The following is a 26,667-nucleotide window of genomic DNA, read 5'->3' on the forward strand; positions in this document are numbered from 1 at the left end:
CCCTCGCACATATGTGCTAGTTGTTCTCAACTCTAGGGGGTGGTGCTTATCTCTGTTTCAAAGCTGAAGAGCCAGCGCTGTTCAAAAACATTTCCGTGGTAATGTGGCCAGCATGACTAAATGCCGAAGGCACACGGAATACTGTTACCTTCCTACCAAAGGTGGTTCCTATTTTTCTACTTGCATTTTTTACATGCTTTCGAATTGCTAGGTTGGCACAAGCTGGGACAAGTAACAGGAGCTCACTCCATTAAGCAGCACTAGGGATTCAGACTGCTGAATTGCAACCTTTCTGATTGACAAGCTCAGCATCTTAGCCCCTGATCTGGTACTTACATTTCAGCATTTTCACTGCTACCTTCAAGACAGAATCCTCCTTTCCCAGCCCAAAAGCTGTGGCTTCAATCACCTTCCCAAAAGCTCCAGCTCCAAGGACTTTTCCTGTGAAGTAAATACTGTCTTTTAAATTTTTCTTAAAATTAATTTTAATAATATGCATTCATATATATTATTTTTTAATGATGCAGATTTAAGATCATAAAAAGTAAAGAAAAGCATATGCAAAGAAAAAAGAGGAAAAATGAAAATAAGGGAGTAGAGAAACACAAAGTAGATAAACAAGGAATTTACAGGCATCCACAGAATTACTTAAGAAAAAAATAATTCATTCTTCTGCAGAAAGAACCATGCTTACTTTCCAATAGGAAACAAAGAATATTTGCAGCAGTTACCAGGTGAAGATTTATTTCTGTATACTTTATGGGAAATAATAACATTTAATAGACAAATACAAATATTGCTTTTCTTATTTAGTTGTTCCATGCCAATCTTTGCCCTTGTTGATCAAATGATCTAATATTGAAACATATTGCTATATGTATTCTGTTATCAGTTTTAACATATAACATTTGTCTAAGCAATTGAAAGTACAACATCAATAATGCATTATTTTAGTTTCTGAGTTTCCAATTTAATTCCAGTTGTGTTTTTTTTATTTTGGCATACATTCTTTGCCAGTGACTCTAATGCCAAACAAAATAAGGAAGGAGAAAGGAGGCAGCTTTTTCCTGTCTCCTTATATAAGTACATTTCTGCCATAAATATTCATGATCTTGGCTTCTTAAGTTTTTAAAAATATACTCTGTATCCATGTAAAAGTAGTTGGAGCCACAATTCATCTACTGCAGACTTGTAAGCATGAAAAACCATTTCAAATGGTTTCAAAATTTATTATAGCCCTGAGGTCAGATACAATTTCAAATAAAAGCAGATTTGTCCATGTTTATAGAAAAAAAATTGCATCTCCAAGAATCAGAATGTCTCGTTTGGCACTTTCAAGAATGAGTTTAAAAAAACCTTTATTTTATTGTGATTTAAGGTGCAAATTGAAGTAGCCCGACCATTGCAAATGCACTCTACATGGGGCTATGCTTGAAGAGTATTGGAAAGCCATAACTGTTGCAGAAGGCAGTGTCGTGGCCAATTCTCAGGGCGCCTAAATTGGCACAGGTTACACTTTATTCCACAAGCTGCAACAATGGCTGCTGGTTTGCTTCCAGTGGAATTCAAGGTATTGTTATCACTTTTAAAGCATTGATTCAGGCTATCTGAAGAACCGGCTCACCCCACTGGGATTGGCCCGCCCTACACATGACAACCAACAGAAGGGACATGCTGCAGATATAATAAATTATTAATAAATAAAATAATACATTTGGAAAAACAGCAGGATTTTAATTCACTCTGTGTGTATGTGTGGGAATATATGCTTGAAAACATGATCTTGAAAACATTTTTAGCAGAGTCTGTTAATAGTGAATAAGTCAATATGGGCAAGATGAGCTTTTCAAAAGCCAGTTCTATTTTTCCATTGTGCCTTGCTTTAGTTATTCAATCTCAACAGGGTTTTTCTTAAACAACAACAACATTCCAATGATATAAATATCCCACAGCTTATTTACTCTTGGATTCAAGAATTAATTTTTCATTTGTCTCATTTTTCTGCTTCTACAAGACCTCAACATTTTCACAAGAATAATGCTACAATCCTACCCCACAGTTAGATATTTTCATACTGTTGTATAATTTCAGTATCTAATCTGCTGGTTGGGCCAAATGAACTTTTGGTTAGAGGTAAAATGTAGAGGTTCTCCTCACCAAATTGCAGGTTGTTTCTAGGAAATTCCCATTTCTCATTGTAAGGAAGCTGGGTGGGGTCAATAAAGATGTAATTGTTTCCTTCAGAGGCTTCAATAATCTTCCAGTGGATTTGATATTTTGGTTTCTGAGAAGAGAAATTATTTAGGAATCATTTGTTGTTTCCCAGTATTTTGGTATTGTGCTTATATGGCCCAATCCTATTATGGTAATCTCATAAAATGACAGATTGTTTCATTGAAATGTGAATAAAGATTAATACAGCTTTTCCTTAGGAAGAGCAATAACTGAAGACATAGGATAAGAAATGAGGAAGATAAAAGGAAAAATAGAGGAAAAGAAAAACAAGAGATAATAATTATATGGAAAAAAAGGCATACATGCATTTTATGAACATGAAGTTATTATTCTGTAAATTACTTATTTATCAAACATATTGGCCATCCATCTTACCACTGGATAACTCTGGGTGACTTTCAAAACTAAGACATATATTCACAATATCTGTACAACACTGTAACTGTTAATGACGTAATATCACTTCATAGATTAAAACAAATAAAATTAAAATTGCTCCTGAAGAATTGGTCCTTATTCCCTGCTCTCCCTATTTGCACTATAGAAAAAGAGACAACAAGAGAGAAAATACTACCAGAAGAATCTCTCCCACATTTCATCATTTGCGGGTGGTAGTAGGGGAGATTTTAAATTCCCAGAATAAATATACAGATATTCCTCACTTAACAACCAGTTGCTTAATGACTGTTTGAAGTTACGACAGCTTCCAAAAGGGTGTTATATGATTTGTGAAGCACTTCCAGCAGCCTAAAATCTCAGGCTGCCTCCTACAGTCACATTGACTACATATTTGGCACTTGGCAACAGGCTCACGTTTACCACTGGTTGCAGTGTCATATGACTATGATTTGTGACTTTCTTTTTGGATGATCATGGTGACTCAGTTTACGAGCATTGGAAAATATGGCCAGAAAGTTGAATTAGGTCATGTGCAACCTGCTTATTCCCTGACTTATGAACAAAATTCCAGGGCCAATTGTGGTTTTTAAGCAAAAGAAATTTGGTAACACCTGTTTTGCCACAAATATGCCATTCTATACATTTTACTTCTGGTGTTGTACTAATGACTGTTTATATATTGTAATCTTAATCTTAAGGAGGTTGTTTGCTTTAACTGAGTTTCACACAGAATATCTTTCTTCCTTCCTGCTTCTTTGGGAGGTGGTGGAAAAGAACATATTGAAAAATTCTGTTCTTTCCCCTTTCTTCAGCCTATTGGCATATGTGTGTTTTCTAAGTAATTATTTCTCTGAATTGCAGTTCTCACAATCACTCAGCTTCCTGATTCATTGGGGATGATGGAGATTGTGGTTCAAAACATATCCAAATGACACCAAGTCATTTGAGTTTCAGAGCTTCTTTGGCAAATTCTTGATTATTTTTCCTTTCATACATAAATTAAAAAAAGACACCTTACCTGTTTATATTTATAGGCCAAGATGATGATACATAGAAGAAGGAAACCCATTGTGCCTCCAAAGCCCGCATAAAGTAGTCTGGAGATTTCATTCTTGTTTCCTGGAAACACAAAATGCAGAAGGAAGAGAACAGTGGCAGGGAGTCCCAACATCCTTGAGACTAACAGGAGAAGGTTCTGTGGTCAGTTTGTCAGATTAGGGTAAATATAATCACGTGACAATAGCATGCACCACAATTTTTCTCTGAAATATTGCTGAGTTTGCAAAGTGAGGTCAGCTGCGAGGCAGTTGGTTTCAGGCACAGCATGTTATGCCAACCGAGACTATTGTGGTTAATTGAACAAGCCATCATTTGGCATGATATATGAATCAAGCAACTCTTAAATTTGTCATACCTGTCCTTGTGCTTTATACCTTTATGAATGGCATTGAGTTCATTCATGCTGAAAATGTATCCACGTATTTTGGACAATAATTCACAGATTGATGGGGTGATGATTTGACTTTTTATAAGGTTTTTTGTTTGTTTATCAAAATATAAAATACTGAAAAAATGAAAATAATGGGAAAATAAGGGAGAAAAAGAGAAGAGAGAAAAGTGTAGGACAAGGGAAAAAATAAAGAAAAGCACTGACTTTCTACTCCTTTTGGTGCAATATAATAAAATAGTAGAGATGTATTTTCCAAAACAGTTGGGGAAGGTGGAATTAAATATTCATCCACCATGTTACTCCTTCCCCCAAATTTCGAAAATACTAGTCATTTATAAAAAGATGAAAAATTAGCCCAGAGAGCAGAAATTAAAGATGGAAAATGTGTATTTATTGTTAAAAACCTCCAATAGTTTTTTAAATGTAAGTTACCCCCCCCCCCCAAAGAAATAAATAAAAGGAATCAAAATGTGTAAGTTGCAAGTGGAAATCCATTCCTTTTGGGATGTTTTCTTTTCTTCATTTTTTTTGAATTTTTGAATAAATCTACTACTCTTGTTTAATTTTCTCAACCTCAAATTATAGCAGTCAATGTTCACTTGAAGTGAATGGAAAAATACTAGTTTTTTCTTAAAAAGATGATGGTGAAATCACACAGAGTACATTGAGAAATTACTGAAATGCCTCAGGAAAACTATTTTTAAAAAAATCCAATGAATATACAAATTGATCTTACCAATAACCTTATCGACAGAAAGTATGATGGAATCGGAGTCATTTCCAGCGCTATTAACTGCAAAACAGCAAATGGTCTCACTGTCCTCTCTCTTCACCTTAAGGACACTCTTCAATGACACTCTGACCAGGGGAATGTTACTCATGATCTCTAGACTCGAGTGATTCAAACTCAGGGCCCCATGTTCACCACATCTGATCGACAAACAAAAATGTCAGAGATATTAGTATGACAGTTGAATGATAATTTTATTTGCCAGAATTTCTAAGGATTGATGTATCATGATGTATTGATGTTTCTTACCTTCATCCAAATGATGAAAACAACGGGGAAACAGCTAATTTATCAAAGAGCTACTGTCCCCAACCTTTTGGCACCAAGGACTGGTTCCGTGGAAAAGAATTTTTTTTCCATGGACCCAGCCCGGAGGGGGGGGGTAGTGATTTTGTGCACTACTTAGATGCCACATATGTACAAATAAAGCTTTGCTTGCTTGCTTGTATTGGTCTGCAGCCCAAGGGTCTAACATAGTGATGGTGAACCTTTTTGGCACTGAATGATGAAATGTTGCATGCGTGGTCGATGGGGCCACATTCCAGATAAGCCAAACTTCCGGGTTCTAGTGTGCATGTGCGCCTGACAATCAGCTGCCCAGTGCGTATGCACAGGCCAGTTTTTGGCACTGCCGCACCCATAAATGGATCATGCTCTGGAAAAGCCAAACCTCTGGGTTCAGGCACGCATGCAAACCTGACAATCAGCTGGCCAGCACACATGTGCACACCAGTTTCAGCGCTGCCATGAGCGCAAAGGACAGCTGATAATGATGTGCACATGCGGACCAGAAATCCAGAGGACAAATAGGCAAGGCTGTGTGTGCCACTTTGTCAGAGGTGGATTCCTACCGGTTTGGACTGGTTTGACTGTATAGGTAGTAACTTGGCCTGCCACGCTCCCAAACCAGTTCTTTTGGAGGTGCCGTAGGCACCGCCATCTTGTTTTTTGCTTCTGCGCATGTGCAGAAGCATTTTTTACTACTGTGCATGTGTGTGCGTCCTGAGCAAAGTGGCAGTAGCAGCAGAACCTCGGCCATAGGTTCACCATCACAGGTCTAACACCTGGGTTAGGCACTACCATTCCTGATCTCACTGCCATTGGCCTTTATCATTTTAGATCATTTGAATTAGCAGCAACCAAATGGATGATAATCATTCACAAATAAGCATGATCTACAAATTAGCAACAGTTTCTTATGGCAATCAGCTTCATAAACCCATTTTTCCCTGTACCCGTTTGTCTTTTATTGATTGCCTCAATCATTCTATAATTTTAATTCAGTGTAAATTAACTACTCCAGAGATTACATAATAGGAAGCTGAATTTCAAAAGAAACCAAAACCCAAACCAACAAATCAGCCCAGTGGGTTTCTTTCATTATAGATATATAAAATATAGCAATAGCACTTAGACATCTCAACCAATTCATGGGGCTTTACAGCCCTTTCTAAGCAGTTAACAGAGTCATCATATTGAGAACTGAGATGTATCAGTTCCATAATGATGGTATGTGACAACTGCCATTACACCCCTAAGTCTGAGCAGGCATTTTTGAATAGAAATGCATTGGCTTGTGCTGTGATTCTGTTAACTTACCTATCAACGTGATGGGGCAATTTGTACCACTGAATATGTGGAGAAGGATAGCCAGTTACTTCACATTGGAGACTATTGGAATTGTTGGTCAATATTCTAACTTTTGGTTTAGCTATAAAGCAAATGCAAAGGAATAATTAAAGACAATCAACAGAAACATATCTTCTTCATTTCAAATCTCATTAGCAGCACTAAAATGGCAGTATACTGAAAAATGGAACTCAACAAAGGAAATCAGATTAATAGCATGCTCTTTGCAATTTAGTTCCCCATCATTTTTTCTCTACAGGGGCATAAAGTCAAATTATTTTTTTCACCTGAGTGAATTGATGCAATCATAACTAGGAAAGGCTATTTCTGATAAGAATTCAGGAGTACTTCTAAAACCAAAATAACACTTATAAGATACAGGTTTGTTGAAAAGCATAGCTGGTGTTTGCTTTGCCAGAAAAAAAGAAGATAATTTCCTTTTGCTTACATACTCTGAGATCAGGTATAGTTAAGGATATGTTTGGCTTTAAGGGTAACTGGATTTTGATGTGGCGTTTGAATTTTCTTGCGCTCTAGGCTGGAAAATGTTAGCCTTTCCAGAAACACCAGACGGGAAGCATGGCCAGATGAGTTAATTCTACACTCTTTGTCAGGCGACTGTACATTAACAGAATTCCCTCATCTCCTTTACAGCCCAAGAAACTAGGGAGGGTCCCTTCTGTACTGCTTGCCCTCTCCACATTCCTAATGCTTCTCTTTTATCTCACCATTAACCCATCCATCCCATTGGCTGCCTCTCTGGTTCCCAAGGTTATTCCCACATGCCATTACAAAAAATGAGTATCATAGAACATACTTTTCACAGAGATGTTAAAATGAATAGATGCATTGGCTTCCCCGTTGTCTGCAAAAAATATGTATTCGCCACTGTCTTTTTCCTCCATACGATTCAGCCTCAGTGTATTGTTGTGTCTGCCAAAAGAAAGAACAAATATGCATAACCGTGTATGCAAATGTTTGTAAATATGTTAATATGTTAATTGTAAATATGTTAATAAGCAATTGTAATATAAGATCTCCATAGCAACAGATGATTATTTTGTGAGCTTTATTTTGAGCTATGCTAGCTTTCCAAAATACATTGAACAGAAATTTAAAAGAAAGCATCATTCAAATAATGTCTAAGATGATTATCAAACAATCTTCTCATCTGTCACTATTCAGTACAGGGCACATTGTATTGAAACTTGCAGCAGCTTCTTCCTGGTAGAACTAATTGGTATAGTCAAAACTGGGTGGAGAAGTAAGTCCTGGGAATAGCTAGCAAACCATGGATAGCATTTGTAGTTCAAAACTTTCAATTAGATAGCGAAACCAAATAGCAAACAATGCAGGGACTTCAAAACTGGTGTTATATGCTCCCAATGTTGAAGCTGAAACTATACAGGCCACTGCATTTTGAACCAGCTATAGTTTTTAAATACTCTTTAAGAGCAGCCTCCTATAAAGTGGATTGCACTAGTCTAAATAGATGGTAATGACAGCATGAGTAGCTAAGTCCTCCTGCCCCAAGTAAGATAAGCACACTTGATGCACACTTGATGCAACGTTAGGCATATATTCCTGTAGGGATAGTTTCCATTTGCTTATTCAACAAGAGTCTTGAGTTAAGAAGGACCCACAATTTGCAAACCTGCTTCCTGTTGGGCCATTAAGGAATACCTCTGGTGCTGGCAGGAGATGTTGACATGTGAAGACTGAGCTTCAGTTTATTCTCTCCCATCCAGACACTGACAGCTTCCTAGCACCAAGAAATTGATAGCATCCCCTCATGGCCCGGGCTAGTGATGCACAATTGGGTATTATCACATATGCATGATACCAGAAACTGAACCAGAGAATGATCTCTCCCAGAGCTTAACATAGATACGAAAAAGCAAAGACGACAAAAGTTAGGTTTGAAACATCATCTGTCAACGTCTGACATGGCCAGGGAGTTGCCACACAGCGAAGGAGGTCTCATCATGAAGGGAGATGGTGGGGGAGAGTGAACACCCTGCAGCAGTGGTGGGATCCTACCAGTTTAACAACTAGTTTGGTGATCACGTGCTTTGCACGCACGTGCACAGGTTTGAAAAAAACTTACCTTCCACATTACTGCTGAGGCATGGCAATCCACTCTGCCATGTGAGGATATAGGTCAGTAAAACACAAGGGCGGGTGGGCAGGCCCAGCTGATCATTAGAGCGAACTGGTTCACTCCCAGCTGATTGTTGGAGCTACTGTTTCACCTGAACCGATCTGAACCGGTAGAATCCCACCCCTGCCCGGCAGAGTTGGAGGTGGTGATGCCAGCACTGTGAACAGGAGCAGTATTGGCGGCGAATGGAATGTGGAAGAAGCTGGAGTGGTTGGAGCAGATAATACATGCAAGGGGCAAGGTGCTCTAAGCCTTTTTAATAGCTGGTGGGTGGAGGCCCGCAGAGCTAACTTCAACTCATTCAGTGCCGAGTCTCTGTTTGAAATAAAGGGTGTTTCACTCTGCCTAGCCGCCTGTACGAGGTCTACTTCCCGTTGTTGCAGGGCTCAGAACGGTGGCATCATGCCTAAGCAGGGGTAATTTCATGTATTGTATTACTAGGACCTGCTCATTCCAGTTCACCCATTAGAAATCTAATTTTAAACAGCAAACCACACAAACTTTGAAGATAGACAGGCCCAATGAGTTTCAGATGCCTGAGATTTTTCACAAAGTCATTCATCAGTACGGAGAAGTCCAGGTTCAAATTCTTCCTGTTTTAATCAGGGAAATTTCTTAGGTGGCTGTATGTGCAAATTTTTGAATTTATCCTGTTATCCTCTAACATTTATAGCTCTGATTCTTCTTAGAGAAAGACTCAATAAAGCACATGCTGGCTTTGCTGCAATGATACGGGACAACCTTATTGGACAGTTTTCCTCTCCCTGAAGGCTAAATTAGGACTGACAACAGAACTATAATTTGAAGAGGGAAGAAAAAACTGAAGGAAGGGAAGGGAAGGGATGACATAGCCTTAAGTATTTAAGAAGTTTATTTATATGCCGCCCTTTTCCCTGAGGGGACTCAGGGCGGCTTACAACTCGAAAAGGGGGGGGGAAACAAACATTTAACATGTAGGACAGTACATCATTAAAAACACAACATTCATACCATTCATACCATACCTCTGATGACCAAAAATCATGTGGCTGGTGATTGTGGACTTTCCTGATGGGTTCACACGTATCCATCTATACGTCGACGGTCTAGGGTAAGCATTAATGAGCACCTGAATATTCAGATTTTGATGCAAGTTTGTCTCCTGAATTCTGTTCTGTAATGTGGACAAGCGCAGATACCCTTTCTCTGGAAAGCAAAGTACAAAATTAATCCATAGAGAAGTGGAAAGAGAAAAATCTTTCACTTTGAGAAAAATAGCTAGGCTCTTAGAAGAGTTCTCCATTTTGGAAGCTATGATGATGATAATCACTGAGGAGTCCAGCAGCAAAACAGCAGCATTCCAAAGCAAAAATAAAGCTGTCATCCCCTTTCTACAGTTTAGCTCCTTAGAAACAACCAAAGTGCCTGTTTGGAAGGGAAGAATGACTAGAATGTATTGGGTTTGGATTTACATGGATGTATGAAGGATCCCAATAATTCATATTATTCAATAATTTATTGAAATGGGGTCCAATGAGGTTCACTATTTGTAAGGGGCATGTATATTATGAAGGGTAGACCAAACACTAAGTAATTCTTCCAACATTCACAAGGAGCAGCCATAATGCTACAAGATGCACTATTGCATACCTGTGATTCATTATCTGTCACACTAAATAGTTACTTTTGCATGCAGAATTTAAACATTCCACAGGGAGGATTTCATTCAATTCAATATCTCTGTCCTGGTGGCCTTGAAATACATTGAAAAATAACTTCCACAACCCCATGTAAATTATGGGCCAATACAACGAGAAGATATTAAGGGAAAGGAGATTTACAACCTTTGGTAATTCACACATCCTGTGTTTATTAGTTTCTGATTGGTTTAACTGATATTCCATATTTCTATTCATGAAAGCCTTGTGGTCAGCTAACACCATTTAAAAATCCCACGAAACAAAAGAAGACAACATTATTTATAAACTGGTAGGGTGTTTTGGATACACAGAATCTATTTTTAATGATTGGCGAGGAGGTTTTCCCTGTGTTCTTACCTACCTAGCACCTGGAGAGTAGCTGAAACGTTCATAAATAATTGTCCAGCTTCACCAAGGCAAGTATATATTCCACTGTCTTGTAACTGCACTGCTGGAATGAATAGGGTGTAATCAGTGGTGTATGACTGAGGAACTCCAGTATCTAATTCCAATGAATTGCAGATCGCCTGTGATAAGAAAAGACAGATATTATTGGGCTGATTGGGAAATATGAGCTCTAATGCCCATTGCCATTATCTCCAATTAAACCTTTACCAGACTTTAGGACTTTTCCTTGAATAGGGCTGGGAACCCATTGGTCCTCCACTAATATTTTGTTAATCCCAATTGTTCATGCTATTTCATGATTCATATATATTTAAGATTATGCTAGTGCCTAAATATTAAGCCATGAGGACAATGGCTTCACATCTGTATTTCTATATAAAAATATACTTAACAATAAAAAAATTGCAAGAGTAGGAGAGAGGGGAGGAAAGGGAAGAAGAGGGGAAGAGCAGAGGAGAGGAAGGGGAAGGAGAGAAGGGAAAGGAGAGGAGGAAGGAAGGAAGGAGAGAAGAAAGGAGGGAAGGAAGGAGGGAAGGAAGGAGAGGAGAGAAGAAAGGAGGGAAAGGAAGGAGGGAGGGAAGGAAGGAGGGAAGGAAGGAGAGAAGGAGAGAAGAAAGGAGGGAAGGAAGGAGGGAATGAAGGAGAGAAGGAGAGAAGAAAGGAAGGAAGGAGGGAGGGAATGAAGGAGAGAAGAAAGGAGGGAAGGAAGGAGGGAAGGAAGGAGGAAAGGAAGGAGAGAAGGAGAAAAGAAAGGAGGGAAGGAAGGAGGGAAGGAAGGAGGGAAGGAGAGAAGGAGAGAAGAAAGGAGGGAAGGATGGGGGAAGGAAGGAGGGAAGGAAGGAGAGAAGGAGAGAAGAAAGGAGGGAAGGAAGGAAGAAGAAGTAGGATTGTTGTAAAATAAGATGGGTGTATGGGATGGTAAGAAAGCAATCTCAATTATATTGTCAATTGTAGGGGAGAAAAATTGTTATAAATACATATTATTAACAACAGTTATGAGATTATATAATTGTGAATGATTATATATGAGAAATAAAATTTATTTTTTAGAGCTGGCTGGAGAATTTTGGGAGTTGAAGTCCACAAGTCTTAAAGTTGCCAAGTTTGGGAACCACTGAAGTAGTTAAAAGACAACCTGGATTAAACAATCAGGACGCAAAAGCAAACCAAGGTACAATATGCAGTTGAAGCAGCTTCCTTCAATTTGAATCACTGAGGACTACAACCCCCATCATCCCAGCTAGCCAATAGGTTCACGATGCCTGCACCTAGCCATGACGATGTCAAAATGATGACACATGTTGTCGTTTTGCAAGCGCTGACATTTTTTTTAGCTGTGCATCACAAAGTTGCACCCAAATATCTAAGGAGAAGAGTTTTCATTGTGACATAGCAGCACATATTAAATCATTGGGTGCCCATGAACGTCTTGCTGGTTAGGGATGGTACACATTGTCGTTCAACAGCTCTGGAAGTCTAGTCTTGCATGAACTGACTTATACAAGCCACAAGTAACTCTGAGCTCATTAAAGACAAACTATGCTAGCTAAGGCTCACATCTAAAACCCTTAGAAATGACTTACATTTTCAGGAGAGGGATAGATCCATCTGCCATTATATTCATAAGAGTAATATTGTATTCTGCAGGAAATGTTGAATGGTTCTCCTTGTAACCGCACCTGGTCTGCTAGTCCTCCAATAGTAACTGTCAAAGGCTGATTGTTGTCTAAGAAAAGTCAGATGTGTCTGTTAAATACAGACTGAGCCAAAGCCATATCAGTAAAAGACACCCAACGTCTTCATATTTTCTTATGTTGTCCCTTTGCTCTTTTTTAAAAAAAGCTCCTGACCCTTTCAGCATCTTTTCCAGAAAAGTTTGGACACAATTAATTGAGAAATTATTCCAGTTTTTCATGGAGGGGGTTTGCCATTTTACTTTACCAAATTTCAAACCAGTTTGGCAGTGACGGTAAAGGACAACTAATGTACTGAAGCAGCTATTCGTTGTCCTTCCTTGAACCTGGGATTTACACCTGTACCAACTTAACTGTCAAAGGCTGAAGGTTGTCTAAGAAAAATTAGAAAAGTCTGTTAAATACAGACTGAGCTAGAAGGCTTGTCAGCAAAAGAAACCTAATGTCTTCATATTTTCTTATGCTATCCCTTTGCTATTTCTGCTTAATGACAGTGTATTTTCCAGTGCAGTTTTGACGCAACGGGTTGAAAAGTTATCATGGATCCAAGTCCCCATTTTACCTTACATTATTTCAAATCAGTTTGGCAGTGACAGTGAAGGACGACTAGTGTATTGAAACAGCTATTCATTCTCCTGCCAATATGGACAATTCTTCTTTGTTGGTTTATATTGATCTAGCATTGCACATCAAAAAAGAATATAGAGAAGTTGGAATTAACCTCTCCACATTGAAAAAAAAATGAACCACGTTTCTAACTGCTGCCATAACAACTGTCCTGAAAGGCTTGGAAACACGTGTTCAAATTGTGACAAAAGAGTAGTTCCTACCTACCAGAGACGGAAAGAGTAATTCTGCGTGAAATCACCCACTCTCCTTGAACCTGGGCTTTACACTCATAGATCCCTATATCACTCAGGTCTGCTTGGTGAATCCATATTCCTTCCTTAGGACTGAAGGAGACTCTTGAATGAACTGGAGAAGAATTGTTAAGGAGGGTCATGTTGCCTGTGAATCCTGGGTCAGCAATCAGGCATGGAATCAAGGCATCGCTGCCCCTTTCCACAGAAGGATATACGCCGTGAAGGCCACACCACACCGATTCAGGATCTGTGGAAGAAATATGTTGGGAATCCATGATACCTTGGCATACATAGAAAAATAGCTAGAATTAATCTAAAATAAGGTTGCCTACTGCTGACTTGGTAGTCAGAGCAAAATCTGAGAGCTCAATAGAGGCCTCTTGTGTGCATTTGTTTGCTTATGAGATAAATCCTTTGCCTCAATCCAGCATAGACTCTAGAACAATGTACAGATATTAATTATAATAGAAGTAATAACAGGCTCCAATTTGGATCAGTCACCAGGACCAGAGGTTTAAGTTTTCTAAGTTTTTGGACTAGTGATGGAGCCCATTCTCATGGAACTGCTCTCTCACACTCTGGTGACTCAGATTAGATCCTGTAACATTACCAGGGACACGTATATTTGCCTTCATTTATAAAAGTAATAACATAATGCTTATAGTAGCCATTCAATATCAAGTAGCTTGGTGTGATGGCTCCACCAATATTTGGTAAAGTCAGTCTTGCCTCATGTGGGCAAGTTGTTTCTCAGGAGAAGAGCTCCCTCTCATTGTGATTCATGATAGGAAAAGTTCTTCAGCAGGATTCGGTCTCCCTCATTGAATGGACAGGCCCTAAATTGATCCCAGGCTCCAAGACCTACAGGGCTTTATATGTGAAAACTAGCATCTTTAACCATGCACAGGTAATAGGTAATAGCTATAAAGCAATAATGCAATGTAGCAGTAGAAGCATTTTGCAGCAGCTAAAGAATCTACATGGTCTTCAAGGGAAAATTTCTTGGCCATGGCTTCTATTTGCTCATCAAGCAGGAGTTGTGAATCCAGAGTCATTTATGCCATCAAATCAACTTTGACTCTTTAAAAAAAGATTTTCCCTAGGACACTTTGCAACCTCATCCTTCAGATCCTCCAGTTGTTAATCTACAATTACAGATGCATTATCTTTGGGATACAAATTTACAATCCGTCCAAGAGTCAAGGTTGATAATGTCCTCAGATTGTTGGCATCTGAATTAACAACTGCCTCTTTCGCTTGAAAGGACTCCATTCTATGAGTCATCCAAATGAACTAATTTCCCATGATTGAACTGGACAAATTTACAGCAGGGACTTCCCATGATTGCTTTGTTTCATGTATGAAAAAAAATATTGGTATAGTTAAACCTTGCTGGAAAAAATTCTCAAGCAAGGGGTCAATTTCTAATCCTACGGGACCATCTTTTCTATCTCCCACCAAGTGTCTTCACTACTTGATGGAGGAAGACCCTAACATATCCACAGCAAGCTTCACACTCCATACTTTACAACCCCTCCATCCTCTGTAAAAAACACTGACAGCTGACAGTGGAGGTATAGGGAATACATCCATCCCCCTAATTCTCAGTCAGTGTTTACTTAGCATACATAATGATTCATTTTCAGAACATATGAGAGATACTAAGGAGAAATCTGGTTACCTGTCACAGCCACATATATAGTACTGATCCCCTCTTCTGGTTTGTTGACATAAGCACACTGGTAGCTTCCCATCTGGTTGCAACTAGTGTTAGTCATGTAGAGGATGCCATTGTCATACACCATCACAGTGGACCCATTCTGGATACCGATCCACTCTACAGGGAATTCCCCTGAGCAAAGTAATTCAACTGATTCTCCTTGCTTCACTCTCAGAATGTCATGATTAGGGTAAATGATGGGAGAAGCTGAGCCTAAAATGAAGAAAAAGATATTGTTTTTTGTGATTTTGCAATTCTTCATTCTGAGAAGTGGCTGGAATGCTATTGCTTTGTACTCATATAGACAAACACACAATTTGGCTGCCCTTTTCACAACAGTGACTCTGGGTAGCAAACAAAGATGAAAAAAAAACCAAAGTTAAAAGCAACGTCCCATGAGATAAATCAATCTTAACATGGCATTAACAACCAAGCTTGCTTACCCTTCTGAGGACACAGCCAGGCCTTTGGAGTGTTACAAAAGATTAAAAGGAATAGAATCATCTGAATCTCTGGAGCAATGTTCGGTCACAAAGCTATAGAAGGCTGTAGACATGATTGATTATAGGAGAGTTGTCTGAAATTTTGGGAAAAACTGACCAATCTAAACCAATTACTCTCTGGATGAAATGTGAATATACTATGCCACCTACCTTCAACATAATCATTCTGTATTAGCAGAATTACCATATTTGGAAGACATTAAACCATGTCAGGGTCGAGATCACCTGGAACTGTCAGTGTTAAGATAGGCAGTGCCACGGTGGCTTGCTTCCCACTGGCCCAACTGTTCCACCAGCATAGAAGAGCAGGTATCCCCCGTAGATTTATAATCAACCTGATCTTATCAATGTGTCCATTTAATTGAAGCTTGTTGTGTGCTGGCATCTTCAGGTCAGCAATGACTTTTCCTATAGCAAGCAGTTCCACAGGTTGTTCGGTTTCATCTTTCTCCTTGTTGCCTGATTTTATTTCTCACTTTTGAGAACTGGCCACTTTTTGATATCTCCTTAAGTCTACAGTACCTACTATCTGTCTCTTTTTCCCTTGGTCAGGCTGCCTTTTGCTAGATCTATGTGAATACCTTAACTATTTTGCTTCTCTAGCTGTTGCTTGCTGCAAATTCACTTCTACATGAACTTACTATCCCTTGTAAGTTCTCTCATAGCAGTGCTGGTTTGAAACTACCATAAAGACAGGGAATTGCAAAATAATACTCTCTACTCATGGTTGCTGGGTCCATAATCTTTTACCAAAGAAAGCCAATGGTCATTATCGATATTCTTCCAGTGGGTAGAGCCATAATTTCATGCCTTTTTTGTGACAGTTACATGTCCAACCACAATACCCTATTCCAACAATGGCGAACCTATGGCACGCCTGCCAGAGGTGTCACACAGAGCTGTCTCTGTGGGAATGTACGCCATCGCCAGCTGCTCTTATGGTTTCCAGAGCACACATGTGCACCAGCCAGCTGGTCTTCATGGGCACAGGAGCACCTGAAAACCGTCTGAAAATGGCCCAGAAAACGGCCGAAACCAGCCTGAAAACAGACCATTTTGGGGGCATTTTCAGGCCTGAAAAGCAGCCTGAAAAATGGCCCAAAATTGGCTTAATTTTTTTTTTGCAGCGTCAGTAATTTCTTTGGACCCCAACATATATTTTTAAGGAAAAGATGGGGAAGTGAGAAATATCTCTGTGACTCAGATCTGCTGAGGAAGGCATCTGAGAAGACAAACTTTTTAGTCCCTTACAGCAACAGAGGAAACACATTGAGACTGGTGGCCGCTGTCCCTCTTCTGTGGTTGTCTCCCCTGCCTCATCCTCCCCTCCTCATTTTAACTCTCCAATGTTGCTGTTCTTTCACTTCTGTTTTTTTAGTGCTTGACTTCTGAGGGAGCAAGTGGGGTGGGATGGGCCTCTATGACATACTCATGGCAGTCTCCTGAAATGAATTCTGCTATTACCTCGGGCAGGGGACGGGGGAAGGCTCCCCATAGATTTCAGCCCTTTAGTCTGTGATGTTTTGTTTTTTAAGTGTTTAAAAGGTTTTTTTAAACAGTTGGATCTTTTTATTATTTATGTCTATATTAAGCTTTGACTACATCCTGACATGTCTTAAGCTTCTTTGACGAGAAAAGTAAAACACATAAGTTACAATTATTAACAATATTTTTTTTTTAAAAAGAGTGAATAAACATAAACTATGTGTAAGCTCTGATTCACATAGTGTCAAAGAGGACATCAAAATTCCCTAGTTTTAAGTTCTGCAAAAACAAAGCTTCTCTGAATGTCATGGCTGCAATCCAATGAAACAAATTTGGTTTTAACGTGAGACGTAACTGTTGAGATGAATGTGGCTGTGCAGCTAGCTGGCCTGTTGAGACTGAGCTTGCTGAAATGTTCTGATGGATTAATAAAGAAATATGTTTCTAAAACAGGATCTAGATTTGGGTGAGGCAGCTTTTGCAGCAGTTATAAGCAGGCCAGAATTATGCCTCCTCACTTGGAGAAAACATACATTAACACTAAGGTTACATCTCGTTTATCATATTGATAATCTGCTTGTGTCTTGCTAGAACCAGGCCAATATTAATTGTACTGTTTGCTGACATATAAAATGAAAAAAAAAATCCTTAAATAAATATTACCCTGTCTGATAGGTTGCAGTTGAGTGAAAATCAGTGGTGATATTCAGCTGGTTGGTAAATCACCCCTTCTTCCACTATCAAAGTGGATCCTGGGTGCTGTGCTGCAATGGAGAAATGGTCAATGGAGCGGCCAGCATGAGGGAAGAAGAAGGCCTCTTTTCCTCTTTCTTCTCTCTCTTCTTCCTCCTTTTTCACCAGCTGCTCTATTGCCTGTTTCTCCATTGCAGCACTGTGCCCTGGATCCACTTGATAATGGGGTGGTGGTATAATTTAACAACTGGTTCTCCAAGGATCAGGTTGGCTGTCACAGGAGGCTCAGTTTTCTAAAGCACAGGACCAGAAGTAACATATGGAAACTAATCAATGAAAGAACCAACTAAAACTAAGGAGCAATTTCCCAACACTTAATCAGTGGAACAACTTATCCCCAATAGATGTGAGTACTCTAACAATGGAAGTTTTAAAGAAGATATTGGACAATCATTTGTATGAAATGATATAGGGTTTCATGCAGGGGATTGGAATAGAAGACCTCCAAGATTCCTTCCAACTCTGTTAATCCGCTATTATATTATCTTGTTTTATATGGCTAACTGGTTATACTTGGTTAATATCTTTGAACTGGAATTTTAATTATGATAAATATCTTTGCAAGTAACATTTCCTTGCTTTCCACTTTTGTTTGCTGAAAGCAACATAGAATCATAGCAGTGGAAGAGATCTTTGGGGTCTAATCCAGCTCCCTGTCCCATGCAAGGATCCTCCTACTGCCCTGGACAATCTTTTCTTGAAAACTTTCAGTGATGGAACAATGAAAACATTCTTATCTTTGGATGCTCTAGAGAATAAATCCACAACCCCTGACCTATGATTGGGAAGTCAAGAACCAATGGGTAGCAGCTTTATAGTGAGACATCCAAACTTCAAATAAGGAAGAATTTCTTGACTTTAAGAGCTACTGTGTTTTCCCCAAAATAAGACAGTGTCTTATTTTCTTTTGACCCCTGAAATAAGTGCTTGGCTTTATTTTAGGGGAGGTCTTATTATTTTTGAGGTGCATGAGGTGGCAAGCGTGGTCACCTCATGGCTACTGCTGTGTTGCAATATTTTTGGGGTGGACTTATTTTCAGGGGAGGGCTTATTTTAGCGCATGCACTCAAAAGCCCAATTTTATTATCCGGGTCTTATTTTCAGGGAAACAGGGTATCAAGGTATTGAACAACCTGCTTCCCGAACCTATGGATGTTCCAAGCAACATGTGCCTGCATTTTTTTAACAGCCTGTTCTTCCTTGCTCAACATCCATTTTGTATTGTGGCAAACAAGACTAGACACAGTATAGGTAGCCCTCACTTACTAATCACAGCTGGGACTGGCAACACCATTACTAAGTGATGGGGTGCATAATGCGGAATGTCTTGTGACTCCACTGACTAATGGTACCTGACTGAGACAGACAAATTGTAAGAAAGTAGATTTTGGTTGGCTGCTTGCTAGAACACTGAGAAATTTCCCTTTGGAAACCAATTTGATCCAGTAGACCACTGGGATGGATCATCTAAATGTGGTCCTGCAGAAATCATGGGTGGCTAACAATTGCAACTTGATCAATGCATGATTTGACCATGGCAATGGAGTATTAGAAATCTCCTTCATTTTCACATCAGCTAACATCTTCCCTGAAACAAAAACAAGGTCCAACAAATGAGCACCTATAAGTGTTGGGTTCAAGATTACTTGAAAGGTGTCTATGATTACTATGGAGTACATAAATTCCTGAGCCAGGATTCCTAGATCCCAGATCCTTCAACACCAAAAGTTGTGGGTTCTCTGCCAATAGCTCAATTCCCTGGGCTTACAAGCTTGACTTAATTTGGAATTATCTTACCATAATTGTCTTAGTGGCATTATATTAATTTGGAATTATTTTAGTCTTCTTAATGGCATTATCTTAATTTGGAATTATCTTAGTTATCTTAATGGAATTCTCTTAATTTGGATCTACCTACCTACCTACCTACCTACCTATCTATCTATCTATCTATCTATCTATCTATCTATCTATCTATCTAGATCTAGATAGATAGATAGATAGATGACCACAATTAGCTTTGTTTTATTTCCATGATATAATCACATAACCAATTCAGATATATCTCTATGACACCTATATATTCATTTTATGGCTTTTTTATTCATTGGGATTAGTGTGAGAAGAAATGACAAGTAGAGAACACATAATGCCCAGGAGAAGGATACTGGAATATTTTGCATCATTTAAAGTTATTTTATCCCAGATTAAAAAAACAAATATTTGTGTTCTAATCAATCATGACAAATAATCTATTCAGACAAGAGTTTAAACAGAGATAGACTTGTTCATATAAACTGATACATTATTAACAAAGCACCTTTCTCAAATTTCCATATTTCAATAATATAGGATTAAAAACAATCATCCTACTTGTCAACTGTCAAAAAATAGTAAGCAAAAGAAATTGTATAGTAATTAAAATTGAAATAGGACTATATGAAACCAAAACTAGCATACGTTGTTGACTCTAAATTTATAAATTAATCTGGCACAAAACATTTAGAGTTACTCCGTGTTTCATAAACCAGGTGCATCTTTATGTGACCAAGTTGAAAGAAGCACAAAGGTCAATCTGGTATACAAAATTTTAGAACAAATAATAACCAGAACCATAAACAGTACCCTACACATTCAATTATTTCAAGTCTTATTTCTTTGCATATTTATTTTGTCAAGGAACACTTAATTTATTTGTATAGAAGATTCCATGGATTGTTCAAAAAGATGGACTGGTTATTTTGTAGCCCTTGGTAAGCTGAAATGGAACAGTACAGTCCCAATTGCTGTTTATATCATCAATAAGAATTGTTTAACTTATTTATTTAGGAAAATTTGTTCTCAATTTCTTAAGCTTCCAAAGAACTGTTGAGTTTTCAGACCAGTGCAGAAAATCAGACAGCTAGAATTTAGATTGACTTTTTGATAAAGAATGGAACAATATGATAAAGATTAATTTTGAAATCCACCAAATATTTGGATAAAGACCGAGAATACAACAGATTAATTTGTAGGTTTATCATATATAGCAGATAAAGTAGAGCAGAGATCAAGAACAGATAAAAAAATGTGGTAATATTATTAAGAACATCTTTGCTCAGCAATAGGGTAAAAAATAAATACGCTTCCAGATTTAAAGAAAACAATCTAATAAAACATGATTTTAAAAGAGTTATAGCAGAATGGAATGTGGACATTTATGTTCATGAGTTATATGCATAACATATAGAACCAATTCATATAGCCACAGAAATTTGGTGTTGGGGAGGATAATATTTAACAAATATAAACTAACAAATTTGAACTAATATAGAACAGGTGTGTAATCTTTATCAGACTGAAGTTTCTTATTATGAAATATCAGACTCTCATACTGTAACTTACAGTCTGTAAGTAGAAGAATAAATTGCAGGAGCATTCCTAGAAAATTCTACCTAATTTTCCCCACCATCCATCAATTCAATTTGTGCATTTATTCTGAAATAATGCTTATGTCAATTCAGAGATTTTGTAAACTAGATTAGGGTTATAGAGGTAGACACATTAATTTTTGGTGACAATCATTTTACCAAATTTAATAGCAGTTGTAGACTGGCAGGAATGTTTGCCTCTGAGGCTTGAGGGAAGGCTTCCTACTGGCGTTTTTTCTCCTGCCCAAATCAACTGAATGGCAACAGGAGGTTGCTACAAAGCAGCTATCATTCCATCATGTTCAAAAATCTTGTGGAGTCAGTTTATGATGGTAGAGTAGGAGGGGAATGTCAAAAAAGTAGGTGGGTGGGTAGTTGCTACCAACTTTAGAGCAGGACAGTTTTAATGCTGTCTCTGAATTTCTCTCGCCAGCATGTAACACTGATATGGGATCAAGATATCCTTTTCCATCCTTCAGCTTTCTCCATTCATATGTCCATCAAATCTATTCTCATTACAGGTTTATCAATAGTAATAGCCATAAAAGATATTAAGTAGAGCTTATCTTCTTAAGAAGGAAAGATAGGCTCTGAGGTGTGAACTTGGCTGCCTTTCCAATATCTAGTTCCATAATTTTCACTCACACTGAAATAAATGTTCAGATATTCTCATTAAAAAGAAGGTCTTTACATGGTCTGTTTTTTTAAAAAAAGGCACACAATAAACCATGATTCCCCTTTCCTATCTCTGATATTAAAAGGTGAAAACTCTGAAATTTGGGGTTACAGCACTGAACAGAGGAACAAAATATTTTTTTTTAAAAAAAGAAGCCTCTTTGTCAACCTGGTTTTGACTTGTAAAGTTTGCTTGCTGGCAAAGTGTCCTCTGTAAAATTTGGGGAAAATTAGAATGGCAGAGGGAATATATTTCATCAGTACAACAAAACTACCTAGGCATGAAGGAAGTTCCATCTCTTTCTTACTTGGAATTGGGTGATTAATTTTCGAGTTTTCATCTTCTCCTTACAGGTCTGAGGAAACAAGCTGTCCAGAAAATGGCCAGCACCTGTGCTGCTGTCCGCCTGTCTCTTTAAGCCCTCTCCCCACCCAGGAGGGAAACCTTGATTATAAAAGCTGTGCTGAGAGACAGCTCAGAGTGCAGTATGTGGGGGAGAGAGAATAAGCTTCTGTCTGTGTGTGGAAGTAAAGTAGCCAGAGAATAACCAGAATTTTCTCTAGCAGTACTCAGAAGAAATAGGAGTAGTAGTTCTCAGAAGAAATAGTAGTTACTGTGGGAATAGAATTGTGGAAGAATGGAGTAGGGTGGAGTAGTAGTGCATAATAGCCTATGGAATAGGGGTGAGTAGTACATAATAGCTTGTGAATGCTTGTGTGTGTAGCACTTATGTTGTTGGCTTCAGTGGATCCCACTGAAATAGATATACTCAAAAAAACCCATGACAAGAGAGGGGAGGCAGGGTAGGATATCTGTAAAACAGTGGGATAGTCAACGTAGGGTGGCAACTACACAAATAATAAACTCAAGAGTTCATTAAACACTCCATGAAAGGAAAACAAACCCTAGATACAAAAGGAAAAGAGTTTGGTCCTCACAGAAGTCAGACTTTGGAGAAAATGACTAACAATCCTGGCTGTAGAAACCAGATCTCTTAACCAAAACCTGCACCACACAAACAGACATGGAAAAGAGAAGGGATAGATTCTCCCTTAGAAAAACTACTACCTAAGGTATCCACCCTCTGCCTATAGTTAAAGCAAAGAAGATAGACCAGCCCAAAATGGAGCTGGACTCTGATACTTCGACGTTGCAGAAATATTAAAGCAGCCTCAAAAAGAAAGGCTTCAACTAATTAAAGAGCAAAAGAAAGGCTTCAACTAATTAAAGAGAAAAAAAGAGCGTCTTTGAAGGGAGGCAGTAAACATAAGCTAAGATGGGAAAAGAGTGAATGAGGCGAGAAGAGATGAAGGGACTGATAGACTTAAAAGGAATGCTCAATAGCAAAAGAAAATGCTTTGACTAAAGAGAAAGAATGCTTCTGGAGGGAGGCAAGGAGTAAAGATATGCTAGAATAAGAAAAGAGTGAGCATGAGATAAGAGATGAATTGAGTGGGGCTGGGAGACTTAAAGGAGTGCATCAAATCATTTGTAAAAGCCGGCTGCGTGATCTTGAGCCAGTCACACTCAGCCCATCTCACTCAAAGGGTAGTTGTTGTGGGAAAATAGGAGGGAAGGTGTGTTGGATATGTTCACTACCTGAGTTGTTTGTGAAAATAGGGCAGGATACAAATAAAAAAAATCTAAGTTGATAAAGACAGAGAAGCCTATTTTATCATGTTTGAAAGTGTTGCTATCTCTTGTAAATTCCCCGTGGGTGAATGGCTGACCAGAATACTCCATGTTTAACTAGAAAGATTTTGAGAGCTTGTAGTAGTCTTCCACCAAGAGAAGTAATGGACTACACCCATATTCAGGAGATAATTCTATATAGGCATGGTATCATTCCCTAAACCTATAGACAATAGTTTAGAAGCTACACATACAGTTAGGAGCTACAATATAGGGATTCGTGAATTGTGGGCAAGACTGGAGGACATAAAGCAGGAAATAGTTGAGGTTGGATGGAAGGGAGCAAAGAAAAAGTGATAGTAGTGTTGGGACAGTTTCTACCCTTATCAAAGTGAGGTTTTGAGTGGAAGAACACTGCCAGAAATGGGTCAAAGGGCACTAGACCTGGCAGATTTTAAATATAACCTAGTACTTGATACTAATGCATGAAGATTGCAAAAATCGGTGGCAGCATAGCGGAATCAAATGTGCAACACTCATCTCTAATATTTAAATCTAATTACTCTTATTACATTCAATTATACTACTAGTTTTTAGTGATGGTTGTTACCATTGATATAACCCTATTGCTATAAAACCAGCTTTCAGTTTCTTCAAAGTATAAAAGAAAAATCTCTCTTGCCAATTCTAATGCTGACTTAAACTAGGTTTTCGCATGGAGTTTCAGAACATTTCCAAGACGTGGCCTATTTCCTTCATATTTTCAGTAACAATTGGCCACTGGCTTTGCCACATCACTGTGTTGCATAATAGTGACCTTCAGTTTGAAGCATATTGTCTTTTTCTTCCACCAAGGCATGAGCATGAAACAACTACTATTACTACTTCTTCTTCTTCTTGACTTTTGGAAACTAAAAGAAGTACAGTCAACTTTTTGTACAGTGTGAACTTTTCCAGTTTGTGGCTGTAAATGTTTGATGCTACCAATTTACTAGGAAGAAATTACTTGATGAAAATTCACTCTCCCCTTTCCCTTTAGTTAAAATTTCTACCAGAAAAAGCAGACTGACAATCAAAGTACAGGTTAGTTGTACCATTCATGGTGAAGTGAGAAACCATCCATGGTTAAAGCTTGAGAAAAGATTACAGACATGCTTTAGTCATGTAAAATATTTCCAAAATTTATCCTTCCTTTAAAATATTTTGATCAAATCTTCATTTAGATGCTGAAGATGCTATACATCTTAAGTGTACTGATGAAGTACACTTAAAAATCAAATATGAACCAAAAATTTAAATTAAAATAAAATACTTCTTGGCGAAGAAAAACCTTCCTCACTTCCAAATGGAATAACACATTACTGATTTTCTGAACAGAAAATAGTTATTTGTCATAGCTGAACTGACTGCTTCAGCTTCTATGCTTAATTGGTTAGTATTCTAGTCAAAAAATTAATACTTGAGATTACAAAACAAAAAAACAAACGCCCAATTCTAAAACTTATTTTTTCCCAAAACAGGCATTGTATATACATAAAATGAACATTGTGCTTGAATATTCAACACGTTAATCAATTTATTCAAAAAAGAATGAAGAAAATGATCAAAGTTTTAAAAGTAAAACCTAAGGCATTAATGCGATATTGGACATATCCAACTGGCAACCATACCAATAAAAGCAATAAAAGATTTTAACCATATAGTTTCCTTCAACAGAAAATTTAAAAACACATTTTTATTCTTTATCCTATTGCCATGCATGTAAAAACACTAAAGAACTATTATGTTTCTAACCCAGTTTTCCTTATTTGGAACCTTCTAGAGGTATTAGATTGCAACTTTCATCACAACAAACCAACATAGCAAATGGCCTTAAGGCTGAAGGGGGCTGAAGAGAGTTGTAATCCATTATAGGTTGGTGGGTTGGTTACAGCTGGAAAAAGTTGCTGTTCTTCCCAGTTGCTACAGTTTACTTATGTGTGAATGGAATGAACAAGAAGACCTACCTTGCCAGATAGCTGCCGCTATCAGAACCAAAAGAGGGCCCATTTGCCCTGGAGTGAAGGTGTCCCACCCAGCACAAGTCAGGTGTGGTGTGCCAGGAGAACAGCGCCAGTGCCTTGGCTCAGGGAATCCTTCTAAGTGGAAAACAAAGGATGAGGCAACAAAGGCTGCTAATCCTTCAGTTGTGTATTCTTTGTGCCTGGTTGTTTGTTGGAGGAAGATACTTCTCGTTTTTCTGAAAAAGACCACAAGTTAGGAAATTTCTAGCTCCAAAAAAAGAACACGCAAGAATGTGTCATGAACATTCAGTAGAAGGGAGGAGAGAGGAGGGTGCAGCTCAAGGAGGCCCCATTTAAAATACTCTTTTAAAGACTGATTCAATCATGTTCCAACAGTACTGGCTTGTATTTGCAATCAGAAGAGATAATTTGGGAATGGCAACTCCTTTTCAGGCACTCACCTAGAGACAATATGCAGCCGAGGAAGTGGGCATGTGTTTATCTGTGCAAATTGTGTCTACCTGTCCTGACCTAACCACCCTAAGTTCAAGAGATCTGAAAGCTCAGGGTGGTTCACACAACTGACTATAGTTGGAGGTTTATTGGGGCAATCCTGGTTGCTGAGGTTAAACCTTCGTTAGGCTCTGATGCATGTGATGTATCCTATGACTGGACATAGCTGCAATGCATGTGAGAATTTGGCAGTGTGGAGGCTGAGGCCAGAGTTTAGCAAGTGCAGCTTCAGCTCTAGATCAGAAGAGAAATTTAGAAATGCACATCTAAAACAATATTTTGTATATGAAAATTTTTTTTTTTACGCTGTGGTAAAATCAAGTCGTGCTGCTTCAGTGACCCTCGTGAGATAGAAAACATGACTACAAAAAAAGGAGTTCCATACTTCATTTTTCCGCTCCTTTTTCAACTTCCTAGGAAAGAGAAGTACTGAAGGGTGGAAAGCAGCTAAGTAGATCGTAAACTACTGAGCATTTTGAATGTACAAATGCAATATATAAATACATACATCACTATCAATTTTTTTATGGCTATCTCTCCCCCCACCCATGGTTAATATTTCATTGCTGTCTGGGCAAGTCAGTGGCACATGGCCTACATTAAGACTACGATTCAGAACATATTCATTAAAGCCTGCTTAGTTAGTTAGCAACAAACAGCCAAT

The 26,667-nt window shown here is 38.4% G+C and overlaps 1 protein-coding gene across 1 annotated transcript in view; it reads right to left on the bottom strand.

Annotated features, from left to right (window-relative positions):
* The window catches only part of CSF1R (colony stimulating factor 1 receptor), a 39,474-nt gene extending 13,751 nt beyond the window's left edge, over positions 1 to 25,723 (bottom strand). The window contains exons 1-12 of the mRNA XM_032210958.1: positions 25,494 to 25,723; positions 14,990 to 15,241; positions 13,280 to 13,555; positions 12,335 to 12,477; positions 10,705 to 10,870; positions 9,669 to 9,849; positions 7,321 to 7,436; positions 6,474 to 6,585; positions 4,821 to 5,014; positions 3,653 to 3,753; positions 2,158 to 2,284; positions 337 to 441 (exon numbers count right to left, since the gene is read on the bottom strand). Of these exons, the coding sequence (XP_032066849.1) occupies positions 337 to 441; positions 2,158 to 2,284; positions 3,653 to 3,753; positions 4,821 to 5,014; positions 6,474 to 6,585; positions 7,321 to 7,436; positions 9,669 to 9,849; positions 10,705 to 10,870; positions 12,335 to 12,477; positions 13,280 to 13,555; positions 14,990 to 15,241; positions 25,494 to 25,536 (1,816 nt within the window). The 5' untranslated portion in view covers positions 25,537 to 25,723. The remainder of the gene's footprint in view (positions 1 to 336; positions 442 to 2,157; positions 2,285 to 3,652; positions 3,754 to 4,820; positions 5,015 to 6,473; positions 6,586 to 7,320; positions 7,437 to 9,668; positions 9,850 to 10,704; positions 10,871 to 12,334; positions 12,478 to 13,279; positions 13,556 to 14,989; positions 15,242 to 25,493) is intronic.
* Between the last annotated feature and the right edge of the window lie 944 nt (positions 25,724 to 26,667).

The sequence above is a fragment of the Thamnophis elegans genome, chromosome 2, assembly GCF_009769535.1.
Source record: "Thamnophis elegans isolate rThaEle1 chromosome 2, rThaEle1.pri, whole genome shotgun sequence".
Classification (NCBI taxonomy): Eukaryota; Metazoa; Chordata; class Lepidosauria; order Squamata; family Colubridae; genus Thamnophis; species Thamnophis elegans.